Genomic DNA, 18357 nt, shown 5'->3' with positions numbered 1-18357 from the left:
GCCAATGAAGGAACTGTTATTTCTGAAAGCTAGGACAGTGTATGCGCTTTTATATGTGTCATAATTTTAGTTTCCTCCATTGAATTTTTCTTTTGATATGAATAATTAGTCATTTCCAGCTGTCCTGTTTTACTGATTTCACATTGTTTGTGCTCTTATCTCAAATTATTATTAAATATTTTATTCTCCTGTTAAACAATTATCCTATCCTCAAAAAAGTACGGTAAATTCTATTTGGTAATTATTGTGAGTTTTGATGTAATAAACATACATTGCGGGGTCAGATGTCATGGGATGCAACATTAATGCAACTACAAACTAAACTTACACTAACCAGGTTTGCCTTCATGTGGAATGAATATGAAATAGGGGAAATTTAACATACGTTTGTCTTTTGATAGATAATGCTATATGGGAAAATTAATCGAGATCTGAGCTACCTAATTTCTTCTTCTTCTTCTTCTTCTCCTTCTTCTGCTTTTACAGCCTCATTGGACTAATTCAGTTAGTAATTTTCTGGTCTCTTCTTCAATAAGCTTCTTTCCAAATCGCCCAGTACCTTTTCATTCATTCTAATCTTTTTTGTCATTCCTGATTTGTTAGTACCATTTTTATTGTCTGTCATGTGATTTCTGGTTTGAATCTTATTTTTGTGAGTTTCAGTTGCTTTAAATTTTTTGTTTTGTTTTGCAAATTGCCCGGGGCTAATTCTAGCTCATTAATATCCTCCCCAATATTCTTTATGCATCCTGCTTGTTGCTTGATGTTCCAAAATTTCTGTATAATTTTTCTTGGTAATCTGCTTTCTGGTGACAAAGAAAAAGAGATACTTTTCTTACACATAGTATTTGCAATGGGTTCCAGTTCGCTGTACACTACTTCATTTGGCACTAACCACCATTACCCATTGTTTTGATATTTCTTATTTATGCATGTTCTCTCTACTGTTAGGAGAATTTCACTTTTGTGTGTTATCTCTGGATGAGCCACTCTCTTGTAATGTCTTAATTTAGTTTTTATTATATGAAGACCATGTAAATTTTTTTATCATTTTATTAGTTCTTTCTTGCCATACAGGTTTCTTGTTCGAGTTGTATGTTTTAATTTCTCCTAGATACTTAAATTGTTTCACTACTTTTACTTTCCTGTTGTTTACTGTTATGTGGTTGATTACTAGTGGATCTGTGCCATTATCTCAGTCTCTTCTAATGATATCTGCAGTTCTATTTTTTTGTGCTGTATTTTGTAGGCTTGTTATTTGATTTCTGGTTTCTTTCTTTCTAATTAACAAGTAACACTAAATCATCTGTGAATCCCAAGCCATTTAGGTTTATTAGATCTTTCTTGGTTCCAGTTCTTATGTTTTTAGGATTTTCCACATACTATTTCCTCACCATGAACTCTAGAGCACAGTTGAAAAGTAATGCCCTGTTTTAATCGTAAATATCTCTGATATTTCTTTTCTGAACTTTTGTACCTCCATCATTGAAGATTGTGGATCATGAGACTTTTTTAAGTTACAACTGTTAGGACTTGTTTTTGTCTTGTTTTGTAGTAATCCATTACCAGTTTCAAAGTAATTATCTGTTCTGTGCAGCTTTTGAAGTGTCTAAATCCTCCTTGGTATTCTCATAGTTCCAGTTCAAGTTGGGCTTTACAACGATTGTATAGAATTCTTGATATAACTTAATATGTGATATCCAATAGGGAAATTCCTCAGTAGTTGTATGGATTTGATTTGCCTCCATTTTTGTGTAATGGATAGATTATAGCTGTTGTCCAATGTTATGGTAGTTCTTCATTATTCCAGATTTTCGCTCTGCATTGGTGCAACGACATCTTCACTGGTTTTCCTGCACATTTCCAAAGTTCTGCACAAGTTTGATCTTCTCAACTTGTTTTATAGTCTTCAAGCTCTTTTAAAGTTTCGTAGACTTCATGGATTTCTGGTGTTTTAATAGAGGTACCTGTGTTTATTTGCAGTAGTTCTGGGGTCTTTGTAATTTGTCAAATGTGTCTGCTGAAATTTGTGTATTTTTTTTTCTATTGCTAGGGGCCACCTTGCTATTTTTATCGTTTAACATTAATGTTGGAGGGTCATGTCTCCGTAATTGTTTGCTGAATAATTTGCAGTAATTTTTCGCATTTGTTTTCTCGCTATTTGCTACTGCCATTAGAAGTATCTGTATCTTTTTGGTATTGGTGTTCAACTCTTCTTCTTTTTTTTGCGTTATGTTTTTATCGTTCTTTGTTTTGTGAGTTCCAAGTGTGATTCTTCTGTTTTATTATTGTGATATATTGAGCAGGCTTGGTGTCTATCAACCACTGTTTCACTACACGCATTATTCCACCATTGGGTTTTTTCATGGATTTATTAGTGCTACTTGTTCAGTTATTTGTTTCAATTGAGGAACTATATTCTCTAGATCTTCTGTAATTTTTGTATTCCTTGTTTGTTCTTCGTATTCCTTCTTATTAATCAATTTATGAACTTCATGGTTTCTCTTTTTTGGTGGATTTTTGTATTTGACAATGAGATGATTTTACTTCTGTTTTTCTCATGTAATGATGTGATGCAGTGTCTCTCCCTCTCTCAACTTTCACATTGTAGGTTTCCCTCTGGCAATTTTTGCCCATACAGACATAACCCAGTTGCCATTCTTTTTTTCAACCTGAATGTTTCCAAGTTTTGAGCTTATTTAGTCTTTTCTTCAAATATGTTGAATTTCAGATCATATCATGCTTTCTGCTGAATGCCACCAGTCTCATGCCATTTTTCTTTGTTCTTCTTTCTGCTGGCCATTTCCTTTTTGTGTGTCTAATATCTGCTTGTGGTGGGGCAAGTGTACAGTGGGGTGGGTAGAGGGAGAGGAACTGGGGGTGGGTGGCTAGCAGCATGGAGGGATGTACCCTGTTTGCTGGCTAGGAATACAGGAGGTAGGGATGGCAGATATATCTGCATCATTGGCTCCTACATTGTGCATGCTAAAATGTTTCTTGCGGTGAAGTATCTTTTGAATAAATTGATGCCCTTCCAAACCTTTAAATTGGGCACATAGTGTCTCTTTATATTTTGTTGTTCTTTTCCTGTTTGCTAATATAAAATGGACTGCTTTTTAATCAGCCTTAGATATTTTAATTCTTTAAACACTTGTAATGTAATTTCTTGCAGTTCTGTGGTAATATTTAGTATAGTGTCCTGATTGTTGCAACCTAGTGTAGATGATTAAAATGTAAGTTAAAGGATAGTAGAAAACAACATTTTGTTCCTCTTACTCCTGTTAGTGGAGCATTACTTCTAGTTCTCCATTCATATTTCAAGTGGCAATGACAATATAGTCTGAGAAACGTATTTTGTACCAGGTTTGAAGGATTTGCTAAGTACAGCTGTAGACCTATTTCATTTCAGTAAGCTGTGGAATATGATCATAATTGTTAAGAAGAGGTAGTTTATGTGTTTCTACCCAGAAAGGCCATTGTGCACCTGATTTCAACAGTTTTGAATGCTTGGTATTGGGCTTCTTATAGATAGCATTCAGTGTTCAAATATTTTTCACTGGTGTTCATTTGAATTACTAGACTATTAGAGAACAAATTGATATAAAAGAAGTGTAACAGAATGAAAGTGTTTCAAAGGAAAGACATATCTGTGAAAAGAAAAAAAAAATGTTTGTTTGTAAATAAATTGTTTAACTCCAGCAGTTTTGTGAATAAGTCTGTCTGTGTAGCAGAAAACATTTGGAAGAGCCCTGATTTATGTGAAATATTTTGAAGACGTTGTAAGAGGGCGTGTCAAGAAGAAACAAGCAACATGTGATGCCGAAACATTAAATGCCGAATGAGTAAAACAGTTTCGACAAAAAGAAGAAGCAAATCATAAAAATAAGAACACTTACTACTTGCGATTGCAACCTGTGATAGACGTGATGAGTAAAACAGTCAAACTTCAAGAATTATTATAGATGTTGAGGAAAATTATTTTGTTCAGTGCATTGTGACCAGTTGGCATGTGCTAGAATAAATATTTTATGCATACATCATGAGATACGAGTAAGCTTACAGAATAACTTCGAAAATCAGTGCAGGAGCAAACTATGAGCAATGTGTTGCTTGAGGAAAATGTTATTAATATTTGATGTGAAAAGAAGTGAAATAAATAGTAGACTAAAAACATTTTTTTGCTATAACAGGTACATTGCACTTATTTCTCAAGTAAGGTGCTACATTTTAGTAGTGACTACACGTACTTTTGTCAGTATAATTTGCTAGTTTATTAAACTGTCAAGGCTGTAACTAACTAGCACAAAAGATGGAAAATATTGGCAAACAAATTTTTTGACAGTAAATACAACTTTCATAACCAAGTGGAACAGATGATGATGAAAATGTCGTTGCTTTCAGGTTATAGATTGTTGTACAGCTCAGAATCAACCATTTGTTCCCAAATTTGTCAGCTTGTATTTAAACAGTATGGGAACTTGTCAGTGATATTAAATTGTGCGAGGTTATGAGGATGTTAACTTGAATTACAACTCAGACAAGCAAATGGTAGACAAAATTACTTTGACAACCCAGATTGCAATATATACACCATAGTGCATCACTATGCATGATGCTGCTAGAGATAATATGCTGTTGCCTTCCTCGAGCCTTTGGACTGACCTACTCAGTCAGCTATAGTCGGAACTAGAGTTTAATGTCGACTCAAAACCATGGCAAAACTTAACAAAGTTTTGTACATCTTCCGAACTGTTTTTAATCTGTTTTCATTTTTTCTCCTCCTGTTGCTCCACTTACTATCAGAACGAAACTGCATTACTATGCTTCCAGCAGAACACTTGTCTTCTATATCAAGTCATTGGCTGTGTTAGTTATGGATTATAAAGGGATGACCAATGTAGAAGTTTCGTAGGTAGTGGTATGTGAGATTGTGAGGATGCCATAAATATGGCAAAGATATTTAATTTTGTTGCCTTTCACATCTAATGTTTAGTAGTAATTATTTTTACAGTTACTCCTTAGATGTATCAGCTACTCATTTACTGGAAATATCTGTCTGTCTCTAAACTTCTTTTGTAGATTTTTTTAGCAAGACTTGTAGGAGTCATCTTTTAATTGCATCATATTTAAAACTAGTGTGTCTCATCCTGTAGCTGAGTGGTCAGCACAGCTGACTGCCATACAGAGGTCCAAGGTTCACTTCCAAGTACTGCTAGGGATTTTTCCTCAGTGGAAAGAGGTCCACACTCAGTCTTTCGATGGCCAATGAAGAGCTACTTGAATGAGAAGTAGTGGCTCTGAGGCCTCCAAAGCTGACAGCATCTGGAAGTGCCATTTGCTGGCCCCACACACTTCTGTACTGACTCCGAGTGACACCATCGGCTGAGAGTGATATGACAGTCGATAGCTTCTGAATGACCCACAAGGCAGAAGCTTTGCTTTGCAAGTGTCTTACTGTGCTGTGAACTATAGCTGACCGACTTAATACCTTTTTCCACTGAATGTTTTACTTTCACAGTTTCATTACTTGGATGTCCTATCTGCAGTATTAATGTAGATAGTAAGGTTTATAAGGCAAATGATATGGCTTCATACATTTATACTATATAAGGCACTTTTCATACTGAAATGTCAAACTAAAATAGTGCTCACTGATATTTACTTGTGGCTGTTGTAGGTGGAAAGATAACTTCCTCATAATTTCACTGCAAGATTCTCTTAATGTCTCATTTTCTGTGTGATTTTAAATGTTACATCACTGAAACTATACATGTTTGTAAGAAGAAAAAGAAAATATTGCAAAATTATATTTAGTGCATAGCAAGCAGCAATTTTGTGTGATACGTGGGATATAACAAGCACATTTAAATTGCAAATGATGCTCAGAAATTGACGTTACAATCTGTTGCTGTTGTGAGTAAATTCACTCGAGGAAACTGAAGAGTTGATGAAATTAAAATATTAAACATGAATTAGTGATCCAAGGTCAGTTGAATGTCAGTTCATTCATAAATGGGAACTGTTATGTAATTCATTAGGGGGACATAGCTTATAGTTTATTTTATAATTTTAGACACAAGTAACTGAAAACATAATATGTACTAATCTGTGCAGATCGAATCATCCAGCAGTTCAAATCAAAATGTGGAATTTGCCTCATACATGTGATATCCAGCAGTAAGGTCAATGGTGTTGATAACCATGAGTGTTTTTACCCAACAAGCATCCAGTACAAATGAGCTGCAGAGACTCTACAACTAATCCTCTATAAGCAGCTGAAGAATAGTATCATTTGTGAAGACACCAATGGCAGAGTTACACTTATTTCAACAAAAACTTTACTTTAGCAAAAAGCGCAGTGGCCAGAAATTGATACCAGTTACAAATTAAAAGAGATTATATATGCAGCATATTGTGTTGGTAGCATGTTTACATCCAAAACAAGCAATACAGTTTAAGCACCACTATGAAATGTAATATGTATTGAAAATGCAATACCACAGTTAATGAGGTCAGTGACTGATGAAATTTCATGCTGTACATTCTCACTATGTGTTTAGGATGCATCAAATGTGTGCAAACTCCATGAAAATATGATAGGAAAAACTCAAAATATTTCTTGAAGAAGTGCTATCTTCATAAACCTTTGAGTGATTTGTGAACTCATAATAGTAATAAAAGATAATTGTGAGAGTTTCTGTGGGGGGAGGAGAATAGTACAGGGCAAATATGCAATCACTTTATGATACAGTGGTAAATTTGTGTTAAAAATATCATGTATTTTATAATATCAATACTTTCCTAAACCTAAGACAAAAAGATAACAACTATTCTTAGTTCATATATATGCCCAGCTGTGTTGTTTTGTGCAATTCATTACATGGCAGTGAATGATTCATGAGCTTCCTACTGTCCATGTCACATTTGTAAATTATGCACATGTTGGGACAATAGAAGAAAGTAAGATTGTATTCTGATTATTATAATTGCATATGCCATAGCAAATATGTCTCGAATGCATTTCTATTTCAGCTCTCGGGAAGCCTGTTGCAACAGATCGACTCTCAGATTGGAGATATAGATGCGTCCACATTTAAATTGTAAACTATTGGTGTGTAACCGAAATTCTCTTTCTGTAACGCACTATTTTAACAGACAGTAATGCAATACGTACTGATTATGCATTGCTTCAGAATTCTGAAGCCAACTAAAGATGACAAACAGTTGAAAAATATACAATGGCTCATACAGATTTGCAATTGAAAGTGAGTGGCATATTTTGTACTGACATGGAAATAATCACACTGAAAAATCTCAGATAGAATTAAGTTATTTTCACTTTATTGCACTATCAAGTCTGTTGGTATGAAATTTATCTTGTTTATATATTAGTCTAAGTTTGTCATACTTTGTGTAAAGCTTAGACCAATACTATTCACAATGAAAGGAAATTTTTGAACACAAGTATGTTGATTTTGCATTCAAAGGTCAATGCAAAACTGAGGTACTTTTACAGTATTAGAGAGTGTGTGTGTGTGTGTGTGTGTGTGTGTGTGTGTGCGCGCGCGCGCGCGCGCGCATGCACACGCATGTGTGCACCCAGTTTTGTGCATTCACAGGTGGTTACTCTTGCCTGTATTGTAAAGCCAGTCAAAATATATGATGGAAGTAGGAGAAGGTGTATCAAAATAAAGCATATTGTCATTATGCATTAACTGCACAATGTGAACTAGGTAGGTCATTTGATTAATAGCATTAACCAAAAACATTTCCATATTCTGACAAAATTATTAACAATACAGAAACTTGAGGTAATGGATGTTCAGAAACAAAATTTGTTTTTTGTATTTGAAATGAAATTTCATACAGGATCTTGAGCTGTTGTAACAAAGCCAACTTAGAATTAGTCACTGTTAGTTTGCATAATCCAATTTCAAAATATGTTATTGGTGAACTACTATGGTTTTGTGTTTCTCTGCTGTTGGATAATGTTTAACAGAAGTAACACATAGTAACTGATTGTGGAAGGCCTCTAATTTAATGATTGCACTTATTTTTCAATTTATGATAGGAAAATTAAGTAGATTTTAAACAACACCCCTGTCCACCCTTGTAGCTTTTTGTGTTGACTGTTCAGCTATTAATAAAGTAATACCACATGTACTATACCTGTTTTAGTATGAAGGGTATACCAGGAATCTTTGCTCTTCTCTAAAATGCCATTTAATACTGATTTTCAATATATATTTAACCTTTTTTATGCTGTGTGTTTCTATTGTTTCTGATTGTGCATGGTATTTTAATTCACAGTCATAACTGAAGCCACTTGTTTGATGATTCATCTAGGTTTCATTGATCAATTGATCACATCAGGCATGATGCATCCTGGATGTGCAGGCTAATGATAGCGAGCATCACCTGTGGCATTTAAATGAAATATCAAAATTTTCAAAGCATGTTCAGTGACCACTTAAAAACACATATGCATCCTTAGGAACAACTTACATATCTAACTTTGAGAACAGTTCTTTCTACAAATTTCCTTCTGTAGCACCTCAACTCTTGAATTAAGTATTAGTGAAATCTTTAATATGGCTTTTAAAACCCTAGATTGGAGTACAAGCAGCATAATGACTATAGGTTACTACTTGTTATGAGTAGAAAGGTATTTTGTGGTGAATAGGTGCACAAACTAGGGATTGAGTGTAGCAGTTCAGATTGAGCTTCTTCTTCTTGTCAGCCATCTGTCTGCATCCAGAGTAAACCTCATGTTCAAATGTGAAAATGTTTTCAAAGTGTTAGTGTAGTGTGTATCTGACACAGGATGTGGGCACCAGCCTGGCATTTACCTAGTGGGATGTGGGAAACCACCAAAAACCTGCAACAGGCTGGCTGACTCATGAGCCCTCTTCCTTAATTTGCAAGGTTGATTGAATCTGAGGCAAACTTGCCTCCCAGAATCCCAGAAGTGGCATGATAATGCACTCAGCTCTACAGGTGGGTGGTTCAAAACAGAGCTGAGAAGGCATTAAGATGTGCAAACCCATCCACCACTTCCTGTCAGTATTATACAGCAAGTGTTTATGTTAACTCATCAAATTTCATCTGTCCAGATGTTGGTTCACTTTTTTTGAATACCACAAAGTCACAGAACCAGATCTGGGGAATAAATTTGATGAGGCAACATTCAAAAGATCTTCCAGTACTGCTATCAGGGCACTACATCAAATGAGCAAATTTTCATATTTATTCAACTCTCCAGTCTTTGAGTCTTGAGGGCAGACTTACTTGAGCCATTTGGCAGTCATAATTTGCTGGTCATAAAATGAAAATGGCTTGCGTACCATACTGTTTTTACACAAAGAAATATGTAAATGGTGTTGATTCCCATAATTTGACCTCTTCATTTTTTATCTGTGGATTACCACACCTGTTATGCGATAAACAACACATGAGTGTCACCCAGTTTGTCGGCATAACATAAATTGGTACACTTTAGCTGTTACTCTTTTTTCCTGTTTGTGAATAGTTGTCAAATGTATATGAGAGTAAGTTTTCTACAGTATGCAAAGGTTCATGTAGCATTTATCTTTGCTGCTATTAATCTAATGTTGATAGACTGTTGAACTCTACATGCCTCGTTACCCAGTTGTACAGTAGTATTAGTGCAGGAAGTATCTGTTAAATGTACTTACAGCATTGTGACTGATTTCTCCTAGTGACTGAGTTCTCCTGAGTGGATGATTTCGTGGTACTGTAAGTCCTGCATGTTTCATTGTGCACTACAAGACAGCTAAAGTTTCATACATGCTTCTCATGTGAAGAGGGACAGAAGTACTGTTTTTCTCTCCTCAAAAGATATAATTGTGCAAACCTCATTTGTGGAAACAGTTCATTCATTATTCTTCGTCAGCTGAATATCCAATGTTTTCAGCTCTGTGTTCCCTTTGTACCTTTGAAGAAACCAAGAAAGTATACCGTAGTTTGGTTTAGAGCAAAATAAAAGAATTTGATCATGTCATTTTTTCTGTAACGTGAGAAAGCCAGTACCATAGTTTTGCTGTTTTATCTGATTCTGATATACCTTACTGTTTCCAGACTCGGAGACACCTCTTTCCGTATTCTTGTTGTTACTTGTAGTCATGTTCTTGCAAGACAGAACTGTTCTGTCGTAAGACTAAAATGTACATTACACAAAAAATTTTAAATTCTTGTCAGGTACCCTTCTAAAATATATTTCATCATCATACAGGTTTACGAAATTAATAACTAGCGCAAAATACCTTTCCATGATCTTGGAAAATATCAGTAATTGTTTAGGATGTAATAGACATTAATTTTTTGATTATTGTAGTTATTCGTATTGTATTTGGAGGCAAGGGTCTGATTTTTGCCTGTATTATTCAGTATTAAATCGAATTTCACTTTGAGCAATGTTGTCTCCAGTGTAATGAAGACTAACGGAATTATAACACTTTGTTAGGGAACACATTGCTGTTTTCCAATAGTCTCAGCAACTAGGCAATAGATTCCATCAAATAAATTCTACAGTCAAGCAAGCACTAAATTATACTATAAAATACAATCAAGTTAACATTTGCAACTTATATCTTCCAAAGTAAACTGACTAACTGCAGATATACCTAAATTTTTTGATCAACATCCTCTTCTGGGACCCTGAGGCAACAATTTATCTGCAAAAAGAATTGATTGGTCTTTTTGCCTAAAGTTCTGTCCTCTTTACTCTTAGAGATTATTCTTGTGTCTTGGTTTTTCCACCTTGTCAAATAGTCATTGGTCTTTGATATAAAACATTTCTATTGTGGATGTCTCCTGGTGTGCTTCTTGCAAATTTTGGGTTATTTTTTTTATTTCCTAAATCCACGTAATAGTCTGCATTCACATTTTGGAAACATCTGTATGTGATAATTACCGCTCATATTGGGAAGTATTTGACAAACTACATTTGCAAAATAGTTGTTAGATTTCGTTTGGCAGTGAAATTCTTGGAAAATAATATCTTTGGAATCATAGCAACAGTAATGCTGATTTTTATGTATTTTGTTCTTGATACATTTGTTATGTATGTTAGCTTAATATTTTTCTCTCTGTAGTTCTTGCTCTGTATGCTATCATCACTCTCCTGATAGAAAAATCTAGTGGCATTGTCCATCTAGGTTCTAATCTGTGTAATACTCGTCGTTGCTGTTAATGCTTAACATTGGTATTTTCTAAAGAATGTCATTATTTTTTTAACTTTTTAAAAATATTAACTACTATTCTAAACATTGAACAATCGGTATGGAATATGATGTACATTTAGTTCTTTAATTTGTTATAGACAGATTAAAATCACTCATCTGGGCTGAGAGCTTAAGGTAATCTGAATTTATATCATTAAGAACTGGCAAATAGGGATGAAACATATTAATATTCCAGATGAGATTACATGTAAATTTAAACAGCTTCCATGGTCTTCCACATGAGGCATGAAAAATCTGGGAAGTTTGCAACTTTTGAGACTAACTCAGTTTCATATAACTTCAGCATTTTCTCTAATTTAGCGAATAATTACGTCTTTGGCTCAGAGTCCAGATATTATTATTCCTCATCTGTCAGTGATATACATGTATTTTTGCCTTTGTTATTTGCTTAGGGCAGCCACTGGTGTTAAAGGATTAAACATAGTTGAAGACTGAAAGTGGGAAACTCTGAATGTGTTAAAAATAAATATTTAGGAAAATGGGAAAAACTTTATGGAAGGTATATTACAAACAATTTGTATTTTATGAAATATAATTCTGATATTAGACATCACTGTTAACATTTCACCCAAACACATTTTAAAAAGGAACATTTGATAATGAGCACAGATTCCCATAAAATTTGATGTTTCAGTAAGGCTGAATGTGTTCTGCTACTTATCCAACCTGAATGTCCACGTAAGTTCTTACACTCTGACAGCATGTACACAAAGATTTATTAAATGCTCTGTATTTCACATTGGGAAACAGGATCATAACATGTAGGCCCTTCTTTTTCTCTTCATTTAATTTGCTTGACAGTGGAAATTGTGGCACAGTTCCTAAGGACGGTATATCATCGAAGTTCTGTCCCTTTTTGAAAACGGGGATCGCAGTCCAGTTTGTTTCATCAAAATGAGTTTTTGTTAGAAACTTCTCTTTCTTGTCTGAAACTATCTTTTAGCTAGCTGGAGTTAACGATATGTATTAGTTAAGGTAACCAGAGCCAAGAGACACCTTCAGCCATGCCTATCACCATAACACGACTGTTTTGCTAAAGCTGTGGCCACCATAGCTTCCAGTTCTTCAGACACCATGCATTTAACATTCTTTTGCTTTTCTCTGTAATACCAAAATCTTGATTGGAAAGCGCGTAACTATGACCAGACACTAAAAACTTGATTTCAATGCTTTAAAGATACCTTCTGAAACAAGCATTGTTAAAGCCATCAACATTCGATTTTTGTTCTGTCTGACATAGTTATCACACTGCAAAATTAGTTTCTTTGTGTGTGTGGATCCTGAATACATAATCTTTAATACCCAGGATGCCACTTCATTACCTGCTTGACCAGTTAGGCCCTTGCGGCACATGGAAATAAACATGAACAATTTACCTAAAGAGCTTGTATTCCCAAGTATAATGTGTGAGCTGTCATGAGTAAAACATTCGCTGTGTGTCAGCATAAGTGTAACCATAACTTTTTGCAAATCTGTGGACACAGTGCACTACTCGTATAAGGGCATCTGTGAATTTCTAAAGTCGATTTTTATCAGGTGCTGAGCTCTCTCGGCATTTACCTGATGAGTTGGCAGTGCAGACTTCACAGATTCTTCAGTGGTAATGTAGCCTGCATACTCAACTTAGTACATATTTCACATGTGTCACTTTTCAGTTTGCCAAAAGACACATTGGTGAAGAATTTTGTGAAGATGATATATTAATATTTGTACGTCACTGAAGAATCCATGTTTTTTTCTTTAAAAGAAGCATAAATATGGTTTGTCTCGGCTGAAATATTCTTTACTTGACTTCCTTCTGTCATAGTGACTTTCTTCTCTGGGAAAACTATTTATGTGTGCTTTGATTTGATTCATGCCTTCATTGTTGAACTTTATTTTATGAACGTGAGAACTTACAGTTGTGCTCTACAATCCTTGTAGGTTGTGCCTCCCTTCCCCTTTTCTTTTGAGGATTCTGTAGCCATCGGGAAGAAATTCCAAAAATATCTGAGAACATTTTATTACATACTTATGTGAGTCTCTTAGAACCATTAGACACTGTGTAATTCATGCTGGTTTGCTCCTGCTCTCACAGGGCTGATTGTATGTAACGTGATGTCTTCTGACAACAGGAGTTACTTGAGTGCACCCAATTGTTGCTGTTGCTCTTCAGAGAGTTGGTAGAACTACACAATCAGAAGATTTCTATTTTTATATCGTAATGATTTGCAGGAATATCTGCAGCTACACACCTGAAAACAAACCTGTGCAGTGGCAATGGGAGTAGTAAAACACACGGCAATACCTATGATTCTAACTTACATCTCGTGTTGATGGCTGGTTAGGAGTAATAGCTGTCCCTTTGTTCATTGAATGTGAGCTGCCATGAATTCTTAGCTCTGAGTTTCTTTTTGAGTTAGCAACCTTTCCTTTCCATTATAAGAATAAATAGTATCAAAACAAATACACAATATTCAGATTACTATAGTGGTAGAAGTTCACACCAGACGCAGCTGCCTTTAGACGCATGGCACATCCAGTGCTCATCGTGCTGCTGCTGATGGAATGTCTGTTCTCCTACATGAGTTGGATATATTGTGAACTGAAAGGAAAGCTTGTGGTAGTCCCAGCCTTTTCCACATTATGTTAGCACATAAAACGGTTTCCATGAAAAATCAGACATTGCACAATTTTGGCACTTTTAGTATTTCACATTTATAATCATGGAGTTTTCATCAGTATTATATTGTGTTTAAAGGTAAGAAAATAGAATATCAAGCTGCAATACTTATTGCAGTAACCAGTGACATAAAATGCCATGCTTCAGGACTATAGCTGTGTATTGCTCAGTTTGTGTCTCCTTGGTTTCATCAATAAATGAATTTAGGAAAATATATTTGTCCATACAAGAAAATGTTTTAGCAATACTGTTTTGTGTATCTCTCATTTCGTACACAGTTTTCTGGGTGTTCACCAATACATGTTCTTATCAGGCCAAGCACAAAAGCAGTTTCTATGAAGTTGGATTATGCTGTTTATATATATTTTCGAGGCAGTTAGTTTTCTGTGAATTGTACCTGAGGTCAACACTAGCTGTTACAGTGACTTAATCTGTAACAATATTATGAAAATTATATGGTTATTCGGTTACATGTGATCATTGTATTGTTGGACAGTTTATTGTTTTGTGCTTCATATGTTCTTAACTGTTCCATGTTCTTAATCTAGTGTGACGGCCACGATTGTCAAATCATAAGAGTTTTCCCTTAGTAACGGTAAAGGATTTTTAAGCACCACTCCAAGTATGTCAAAGCTATGAAGCCAGCATTCTTGCAGATAGCACAATGAAATAATTCATTGGCTGTTGCACTGATGAAGCCAAGTGATTGTATTGTATGAAAATGGTACAATAATGTTATCATAATGCTCACTTTTGTTTTCTCGTAGTAAAGTTTGTCAATTTTGTTCTTTTGTGAGAAATGAAGTGTTAAGCAAACACTTGTGTGTCTGCTGTCTGAAAATTCGTTGGAAATATATGTATGTAAAATACAATGTAAATAAAATATTTTAAATTTTATAATTCAAGTGAGTATTTTTTTCAGCAGCAATCCCTGCTCTTTTTTTCTTGAAGATGATAATCATTCTACAAAATATGTTCCTTCTGCTTGTTTCTCACATTTATCCCAAACATGCTACTCCCCATTATTATATAGTTGCTCAAGAGATTTTTTAAGCACAGGCATATTTTTACTCAACAACAGCACTTGGAATTTCAAATGGGTGTCCAATTTTCAGTATTCTAAACTTTATCTAGGACAGCTAAATTGTCAAGCAAAAGATCTTTAAGAAGTGTTGTTAAAACCATGATGCTAGTGGACTAGTGGGCACCTTGCAGCTGTAATGTAAACTGTGAGACCTGAGTTTCTCCTGGCGTATACAACTTTCAAATAACTTCCGGGAATTCAGCCAGGTAACAAGTGTTACCTGGCTGAATTCCCGGAAGTTATTTGAAAATATAATGTAAACTGTATTACATGCTGACCAAACTTCAGAAGACAATAACTGGGGATAGTATATACATGAAAAAATTGTTATTGACTCTAATATTTTAAAATTAGAAAAAAAAACAGATGAGATGTATAAATATGTCACAGATTTTGAAAGAAGCGGGAATCCTGAAGGAGGGGCACTAACTGACCAACTGCAGTCTTAACACTGTAATTTCTCAAGATACTGGCTGTCGTTGACATTATCATGTGTATTAATGTTTACTCAGTTACAAAATAAGCTTTTGAAATATCATCCTCTTATATAAGATGAAGTTAAGTCTCCTTCAGACACTGATAACTTCACACTTACAAACAGCACAGCCCTTACATATGTGTTACCTGCATGTTGCACATGCTTTATATCTCTCCCTGTCGTCATATACATTGTACTGCGAGAGTATGGTAATATCTTCAATACCAGCAATGCTTTCCAAAAAAGATAATTTTTTGTAAGCGAAGTAGATGCATTTAACCTAAGCTGTCCTTTTCTCAGACTAAGATTAATGTGAAGCTATATACAATAATACCACCATCAAAACAACTGCTAGAATGAGTTCTTGCTAACGCTATTTTCAGATTTCATGTAAAACTTTTGAAAATTTATGACCCTTTAAGGATTCGAACCAGCGTTCTTCTTATCCATAATTATGTGCGCTATCAGTTGTGCCATAGAGCCCCTACCTCTGGCCCTATCTATGCTGAATATCTTGTGTAGCAGAAATCAGCACTTAAGATTTGCCAAGAACAGTTTTGTTGTGCTTTGGGACTGGGTATTATTTCATGACTGGTAATCGACAATCTCGATATAAGATTGCAAAAGTTCCACAACACAATTCCTTAGTTTTCAGTAGGTTTCATGATGCAGAGAGCAGGGTAAAGAGTGTCCTTCCTTATACATATTGCTGCTGCAAGTGAGTGGAGCATAAAAGCATCAATTTTTGTAAGGTTTCACTCTGTGTTCACAGAATTTCTTCCTATTGTTACTTAAAAGTTGTAAATACATTTTCAATCACTAAATAGCTAATTTATTTGCAGAAAAAGTATGTAAAAACCTGGTAATTACGGCTAACACACATGTTGCTTTGCCTTACTCCTAGCCTGTGACATCAGCAGAGCGTCACCCAATAACAGACCATTTTTGATCACATGACCAAATCTTGATATCTAATGATTTTTAAGTTTTAATTACATGAAAATAAGAGATATTTTGTGAGAATATTGACCATAAATGTGATTTGAATCTTATAATCACCCTGAATAACAACAATTTGAACCATACTTTTAACAAAGCAAAATAGCCTATTCCGTGCAAAGATTATCATACTCTTTCCATTTCTCCCTATCACCAGGTATTTTTTGAAGTTAAAATTTATTTTAAAAACTCAGTATATGTTCATTTTATTGTGTGTTCACTGTTGTTTTCCACATACTTGTGGTACATTAGAATCAAGTTTTACACGTTACAGTTGTAACACATAAAATGAAAAATATGTCATTGAACAAACACATGTATTAAGCAGAATTAAAAAAACAGACTATTTCAATGTGTTATGCATTTCTATCTGTTCCTCCATGTAGTGGCTATGAAAATATAGGCACATTTTGTATCTTTAACTACAAGAAAATCATAACTGTAGCCCTCAGAATTTACAATATACCATACATTCACTCACTGTAAAATCCACATCTACTCCCACTGTAGAATTCTACCCACACTAAAATCACAACAATTACATAAATTTCTGTACAAATATGTATACGTACAATCTTAGTTACACTTGCAGCATAATTATCACAACAGAATTGACAGAGCTCACTGCATGACATACATTAATGCACACCCACTGCCTACTAGAAAAATACGGCAAAATGAAAACACAATATTGTGTTCCCCACCCTGTGTGAGACAACTGCCGGCAACTGTTACACTCAGTGCATAGAGCTTGCTCCTGCCACCATACACTACTCTGTGCTCACAACTTAAAATTCGATCTCCTGACCAAAATCACTGCCAGCCTCTAAGCACATTCGTGGTGCTTCTTTTCTCATGCATTAAGCAAAGCCCTTCTGTTTCTCATGGAGCTGCTGCTGTCTCCCCACTGGGAAGGCCACCGACCACTCTCCCGGCCTGTCGTGTCCACTGTGTTCATCCACTCCCCGTGTTATATAGGGAAACATTCCACATGGGGAAAATATATGTATGTAAAACAAAGATGATGTGACTTACCGAACGAAAGCGCTGGCAGGTCGATAGACGTCCAGGGCCTCGCTGCGATGGAGCACTTCCTTTCACGCCGATCACCTGCCACCCTACCTAAAACCTCTTTCCTCATCACCTTAGCCAGCTTCATCTTGACCCACAACTTCTTCACTTTTGAAGGCCAGACATACCAACAATTAAAGGGAACAGCCATGGGTACCAGGATGGCCCCCTCGTACGCCAACCTATTCATGGGTCGCTTAGAGGAAGCCTTCTTGGTTACCCAGGCCTGCCAACCCAAAGTTTGGTACAGATTTATTGATGACATCTTCATGATCTGGACTCACAGTGAAGAAGAACTTCAGAATTTCCTCTCCAACCTCAATTCCTTTGGTTCCATCAGATTCACCTGGTCCTACTCCAAATCCCATGCCACTTTCCTTGACGTTGACCTCCACCTGTCCAATGGCCAGCTTCACATGTCCGTCCACATCAAACCCACCAACAAGCAACAGTACCTGCATTATGACAGCTGCCACCCATTCCACATCAAACGGTCCCTTCCCTACAGCCTAGGTCTTCGTGGCAAACGAATCTGCTCCAGTCCGGAATCCCTGAACCATTACACCAACAACCTGACAACAGCTTTCGCATCTCGCAACTACCCTCCCGACCTGGTACAGAAGCAAATAACCAGAGCCACTTCCTCATCCCCTCGAACCCAGAATCCCCCACAGAAGAACCACAAAAGTGCCCCACTTGTGACAGGATACTTTCCGGGACTGGACCAGACTCTGAATGTGGCTCTCCAGCAGGGATACGACTTCCTCAAATCCTGCCCTGAAATGAGATCCATCCTTCA

General features: G+C 35.8%; 1 protein-coding gene across 1 annotated transcript in view; it reads left to right on the top strand.

Annotated features, from left to right (window-relative positions):
- Positions 1-7433, top strand: part of LOC126203389 (homeobox protein slou-like) — a 143136-nt gene extending 135703 nt beyond the window's left edge. Inside the window, exon 10 of the mRNA XM_049937694.1 lies at positions 7033-7433. Within this exon, the coding sequence (XP_049793651.1) occupies positions 7033-7104 (72 nt within the window). The 3' untranslated portion in view covers positions 7105-7433. The remainder of the gene's footprint in view (positions 1-7032) is intronic.
- The last annotated feature ends 10924 nt before the right edge of the window (positions 7434-18357 follow it).

The sequence above is a fragment of the Schistocerca nitens genome, chromosome 9 (genome assembly GCF_023898315.1).
Source record: "Schistocerca nitens isolate TAMUIC-IGC-003100 chromosome 9, iqSchNite1.1, whole genome shotgun sequence".
NCBI lineage: Eukaryota > Metazoa > Arthropoda > Insecta > Orthoptera > Acrididae > Schistocerca > Schistocerca nitens.
This window is presented reverse-complemented; position numbering and strand designations above follow the sequence as displayed.